Genomic DNA, 6,924 nt, shown 5'->3' with positions numbered 1-6,924 from the left:
AAAGAAACCTTGGTGTCAAATGCGTGAACCATTCGTTCACGAAGCCTTCCTCATAAGCTTTCACTATTCACTCCACAGTTTCATCCTCACCTACCTCCTCTTCCACCACGCACCTCTCCCTTCACCTACCCCTCTCACAATTTCCACACCTTTTCCATCCTCCCCAAACCCCCAAATCTCTCATCTCTTATTATAAATACTCCCTTCTCTCCCTCCGTCATCTTCAGCCAGGGATCCCACAAAGATCTCTGCGCCTGAAATTCATAATCTCTCAAGTCTCACCTACCTCATCAAACAAGCAATAGGCATCTTTCTGCACTTCAATTCTATCTCAAATTTTATAGATTTTTCAGGATTCTTTCCATTCTAGTTCAGGATCTCAGTAAGATCTTGAGCCAACGACTTGGTACGGGAAAGGAAGAAGGGCTGTAGAAGATGGCGTTGAGGATTCCTCTTCCAATTGGTTTGAGATCCACCATCAGAAGCGATAGTAGCAGTAGAGGAGTAGCTGTGATTAAATCCAGCTTAAACCGGCAACGGAGAGGCGTTAGAGACGCATCTCCTAAATCTGCTTCTGTTCTGCAAACTTCGGAGAAGATCGCTTCTGATTTCCGTAATGAAATCCTGATAGCCGATCTCGAACGTTTGTTCAGACAAGCTGGAGATCCACTCAGTCCGCAGCTCGCCGGACCTTTCTCTCCCTCTACTGATGCAGGTTTCTCCGGCAAACCTGTTCGTGTCGCCTACCAAGGCGTTCAAGGCTCCTACTGCCAAGAAGCAGCCATTAAAGCTTTCTCTCAAGTCTGCGAAGCCTTCCCCTGTGACCACATGGAAGACGCTTTCGAGGCTCTCGAGCATAGGACTGCAGATCGTGCCATCATTCCTGTAGAGAACTCCATCGATGGAACGATTGATCGGAATTTAGATCTCTTAATCCGCCATTCTGATGTCGACATTGTTGGAGAACTAGTCCTCCCTGTGAATCACTGCCTGTTGGCCATTCCAGGTACTTCAAGATCCGATCTGAAGCGGATCGTAAGCCATCCACAGGCGTTGAATCACTGTAAAACCAGATTAGAGTCATTAGATCTGGAGGTTGAGGAAGTCTCCAACGCTGCTGATGCTGCCAGGTTCGTGTCGGAGAATCGCATCTCTGATACTGCCGTGATCGGTAGCAGAATCGCAGCAAAGGAATTCGGACTCAAGATCATGGATCAGAATCTTCAAGATGGAAACTGCAACTTCAATCGATTCTTGCAGTTGGGATTAGGGTTAGGGTTGTCGGAGAATGCGTCGCTTCTTCATCCTCCTCCATGGTCACTCTCTGGAAAACCCAAAACCACCGTTGCGTTTTCGTTGGAAAACGGAGTTTCAGATCTTTTCCGTGCTCTTTGGATTTTCGAGAGCCGGAACGTAACGGTGACTCGGGTGGAGCACCGGCCAAATCGATCTGCTCCGATTCGGGTTGTTGAGAAAGAGAAGGAAGAGTTCCGATATTTCGATTACATTTTCATTTTGGATGTCGACGGTTGCGTAACGGAACCGGGTATTGAAGCAGCCCTTAAAGGGTTAGGTGAGATATCAGGATTCCTACGCGTTCTTGGTAGTTACACGTGTGGACACTAAGTGTGCCACGTGTCGGTTGTCAATATCATTGTCTACGTGTCGGTGGACAATGATTTTAGTGGGCCCGGGTTAAAGATTCTTTCGAGCTTGTGGACCCAAATAGAAAGCTCCATTTCATGTACATTTTTACACCCCAATTATTGAACACTGTACAATGTTTTGTTACTCCTCAGCTTCCTACCACACATTTTTCAATAACAAAAGCTTCTTGTAAGGCTCGTTTGGAAAGTCTTGTTTGAGTGGCTATGAGCTTGCTTGTAAATTTAAATGTCGCATCTTACGTTTTATGTGCTTTTGCACATGTGCATATTAATACCAAGTGGATATTATTATACATATGGTTGAGGTATCCCATGGTACCAAATAATGCAGCCCTCTGAGAGTGTCGTGCAATTTCATTATCGTGCTCACCTTTTACCACCATACATATTTATATAGTTTCAAGCTTGTATGCCAGCTGTCAACTTGCAGTGTCGGCTGATTTTCCATGGTCCAAGTGTTAGGTCCGATGGAGCGGTTGAGAGATTTATCCACAATAGATACACTTGATACAATACATATTGATACATTTCTCTTTTTTTCTTAAAGGGAATGCAATGGTCGCACTAGAATGTATTGATCATTCTGATACAATACCTGATACGAAACATAATGTCTTATAAAAACACTTGATTGATGCGACATGCAATATTGATACTTTAATTCTTGAGTATCTTTTACATAAATGATCAAACACTTAAATTTCTACATTAGTATTGAACTAATACATTGTTGAATTAGATCAATAAATTGGTAATCAGCGGCGGATCCACAGTGAGGGCGGGGCCATGGCACCCCTGAGTTTTTGAATTATATTAATTTCCTAAAATTTTTCAGTTTTTATTTTAATTTTCTTAATTTTTTCTAGTTTTTTTTTCCACATGTGAATATCACTATTTGGCCTCTAATTATTGAAAATAATTTTTAAAGATAAAATAATGGATGTTTATGTCATTCTTAATTAAAAATTAATTCTTCAATCCCTATTTATTCTCCCCTCTCTTCTCTCTCATCTATTCTTCAATTCCTTGGTTAAAGGAAATTTTTGAAAAAAAATCTTATTAGGTATTCAAAGTATTATTACTAATTAGGTATTTGTTCTCTTTCTCAATTTATTTATTATTTGTTTGTTTTTGTTTTTGTTTTTAATTTTTGTTTTTGTTTTTTCTTTTCTTTTGTTTTTATTTGATTTTATATTCTCTATTTGTTTATTTGTTCTAGAATTTTGTTATTTGATTTTTATATTGTGAATAAAATGTTTATAGTTAGTTTATAGTTAGTAAAATGACTAACTACCATTGGTTTGCATCTCTTACCTGAAAAAAAATTGATTTGCATCTCCTATCAAAGAAAATTTTGGTTTGCATTTAACTTTTTAGGGTTGATCATGTGTATATATATATTTTTAATTTATTTATTATAATGTTGCTTTAATTTACCTATATTTTTTCAAGAAAAAATATCATTATCACTAATCTACTATTTTTTTTCAAATATGTGGGCCCTACAAAATATATGTGGGCTTATTCTTTAATATAATAAAATAATGGGTAATTTTCACTTGGACCCCCTAAGGTTTGTCTTAGGTCAAATTTAGTCCAAAAAAAGCCATACTTTGCATATGCCTCCCTTGTGATATTCAAAAAGGTCAGTTAAGGACGGATAATCACTTTTGTGACTTAAATACCCTTATATCATTTAACCGTTAAGATTGCGCCACACATGCAATAAAAATCAATGGCTGTGAATGAACATGTGGGGTTAAAGTGCAAATATTAATATTTTAATTTACATCATGAGATGTTCTAATTTTTCAAATTTACGATTTCAAACCCAGAGTCGACCTTTCGTTCTCTGTCTCTCCCTCATTTCTCGTTTTTAATGTCTCTCCGCAAAACCCTATTTTTTTCCTGTTTCATTTTGAATATTTTGGTTTTTCAGATCCGAGATTTTCTGTCAAAAGAAAAAAATTTAAGATTTCTCGGCTTTCAGATGCGCAACCTTCAAGTTATTTGCAGTGAATCGTAGGATCTTGTCCCGCTTCCTTCTTGTTCTGGAACCGTAAAGGTGGAGAATTTGTTCTCATCTCATTTTAAGGCTTCTTGTTTCTTCTTCAAATTCATGACCGCAGAGAATGCATATACAAAAGCTCCCAACTTCTTCGTCGTGATAGATTCAACACTGAGAAATTGAAGAAAATGAGATACCACTCCTCCCATTTCAGTTTCCTTGTCTCCCTTTCTCTGTCTCTCTTTTTATCTGGTGAGTGGTTCACAAGTTGATTTCCAAGAAAGCAAAGGAGATCGAGTTCTAGAATTCAGAATTCTAAATTCAAAGCAAGCTATCAGATTATGGGTTCTAGATTGGAAAATACGTCATGAGATCTTCTAATTTTTCAAATTTACTTTTCAAACTCAAGAAGAAGGAACGGGTGGAATCTAAGAAATAAAGCAATGGAGGAAAAATTTCGGGAAATCAGGAAGCAGGACAAGATCCTAGGATTCACTGCAAATAGCTCGAAGGTTGCGCATCTGAAAGCCGATAAATCTCAAATTTTTTTCTTTTGACAGAAAATCTCAGATCTGAACAACCAAAAGATTCAAGATGAAACAAGAAAAAGAATAAGGGTTTTGCAGAGAGATTGAAAACAGTAAAACAGAAGAAAGGGACAGAGAGAACGAAAGGTCGACTTTGGGTTTGAAATCGTAAATTTGAAAAATTAGAACATCTCATGATGTAAATTAAAATATTAATATTTGCACTTTAACCCCACATGTTCATTCACAGCCATTGGTTTTTGTTGCATGTGTGGCAGAATCTTAACGGTTAAATGATGCAAGGGTATTTAAGTCACAAAAGTGATTATCCGTCCTTAAATAATTCAAAAATAGACCCTTAATAGGTTTTATTAGGCCCACACAATATGTATCATGAAAAAGCATTAGTGCTTCCCCAATGGGAAGGTTATTTGGACTTTCATTCTTCAGTCCTCCAATATTGAATCTTGGTTTTGCCCCCGTTGGTGATAGTTAATGTCGATATACATCTAACGAAAATTTGATTAGTGGTGTATGTGAATTGGGTTCGGATTGTGGTAATACCATATTTACAATTTCATGTCTTATTATATTTGGATAGATCTTAAATAATATTTTATTATTTTTTAGATAGATATAGTCATATGCTGATAGTTTTATGTCTTATTCTATACAAATTCTCTTTAATGGGTGTGTTAGAAAAAGAAGAGTTTTTCACGTGTGGATCTCATAGACCACAAATTAATGTTGAGTCCCCTTAGTGCAATATATTACTTGTAGGTCCTAACCAGACTAACACTGATAGTTGCCTATATTCAAATTTTAAACGTGAAAGGGACCAAAGTGCCCCTCGGGTTATTTGCGGTATATATATATATATATATATATATATATATATATATATATATATATATATATATATATATATATATATATATATATATATATAAAATAACCCGAAGGGGACTTCGGTCCTTGCTTACTGTTTAAAATTTGAATATTCTTAACGGCAGCTAAGTAGTTAGATAGTAACCGTTTGGACGGATCATGAGAGAGGAGAGAGAGAGGAGAGAGAACGGAACTCCATCGAAAACAAGGAAGATCCCAGCTTCTCATGAACCAAATCTAACGCCGGTGACCTTGCATGTTTCTCTCCCTCCCTTTGCAGGAGATCTACATGCCTCCTCTTCTTATTGGAGTGAATAGGGCTATCATTACCATTTGATAAGGGCAGATCCACTCTCTTGTTCGGTTTTCTGGAGCATGCATGGTACAACTGGGCAACGCTCCTACAACAACTACTCTCAGCAATTCTAAGCTTGTCTCCTCACAGAAACACTTCTGCATGGCAGCTTTTAAATCCTCACTTGTACTCTATTAGTGGCAAACATGTCTCAGGAAAGTTTGCTCTTGGAGATGAGAGAAGCCATGCAATCAATTATTTTAATGGATCTGAATATTGAAATTTGAAGCATCACATAGCTATGTGTTTCTACTTTCAATGAGCTTAGTTGATGGTTTTTGCATCTCTAGCCACTCATCAACAGACTATCTCTGCAACTCAGCTACCCCATCTCAAAGTTATGCGCATGGCAGCAAAGTGGCAACAATTACACTTTCTTCAAGCAACAGTAAGTCAATCAACCTATCATCTTCCCTTCTAAGCATGGTTCCTCCGGAAACTCTTTTGCATGCAATTCTTAGTGATGACTGGTGGCATGCTCCCAGTCAATTTTCTGCTCTTACATATCTTATCTGCCAATCAATGAATTTATGGGTGGCAAACAAGATACAGGCATGTCTTTTCATCCCTACGTTTGAATTTATGAGGCATGTAGCAGTTTTTCTTCATCAAATACAATTCTTCATAGATTGGTGGGATATTTCGGTGACGGAGATAACAAAGATAATTGCTCTCCTGATGGCTTATTAAGTGGCTACAATATGTCGTTGATTTCTCCTCTGGCTGAAGTATCATTTTTATTTCAAGGAGTTATACGCGGTTCCTCCCTCTTTTCTCCACAGATCGGGTATTCGCATGTTCATGCACCTGTCGTTCGCTGGTCAATCAATGAATTTCTTCTAAGTTACTCTTCTATTTATACTATTCAGATGCAAGCTACTATATCACAAACCCAAAGTGGACCTGAAGTTCGTGAGTACTGGATTACAGTTCTTCACTTTAAACTGAAGATTTTCATTAAGTTTTGTGACACCCATAAAGCTATGTATTCTCCTCGCTGCTCATTGTCCTCTTACGTCCCTCTTTCATCTGATCGACTAGCGACAGACTTTGCCAAGGCTGTAAATCCTGTTCTTCCCATGGAGAAAATCTCATTGTTTAGTGACAAGTTGGAGGATATCAAAGAGCACATTCTGTTTATTCTTTTGAGTTGGGTGATTGACGGTATTGTAGTAAATATGTATGATCTGATCAACTTTCCTTCCAAGATCTTCAACTCTGATCACTTCGAGATCCAACTGGATGACCCGAATTGTTTGCAATGTTCTGAGGTGATGATGACCAGCCGGGAAGGGTCATCAGAGGGGAAATCAATGGGTTAATGCTTAATTGTCAAGAACGTGGCCGATCCTTGATTCAGAAAGAAGTGCTTGCAGTAGTCAAGAAGAAAAGGCCATCTTTTGTGTTTTTATCTAAACTTAAGTCTGTCAGTGTTGATGTTAGTAAGTATTGTTATTAGTTAGGTTTTTCTAAGTGTGT

General features: G+C 37.8%; 1 protein-coding gene across 1 annotated transcript; it reads left to right on the top strand.

Moving 5' to 3' along the window:
• The first annotated feature begins 435 nt into the window (after positions 1 to 435).
• Positions 436 to 1,626, top strand: LOC149007736 (arogenate dehydratase/prephenate dehydratase 2, chloroplastic-like). The gene has a single exon (XM_089167143.1). It carries the CDS (start codon positions 436 to 438, stop codon positions 1,624 to 1,626), a length of 1,191 nt encoding a protein of 396 aa, XP_089023269.1.
• The last annotated feature ends 5,298 nt before the right edge of the window (positions 1,627 to 6,924 follow it).

The sequence above is a fragment of the Hakea prostrata genome, chromosome 8 (genome assembly GCF_041222555.1).
Source record: "Hakea prostrata isolate BN-2017 chromosome 8, UWA_Hpros_2, whole genome shotgun sequence".
Lineage (NCBI taxonomy): Eukaryota > Viridiplantae > Streptophyta > Magnoliopsida > Proteales > Proteaceae > Hakea > Hakea prostrata.
The sequence above is the reverse complement of the archived record's forward strand: the minus strand, read 5'-3'. Positions and strand labels throughout refer to the sequence as shown.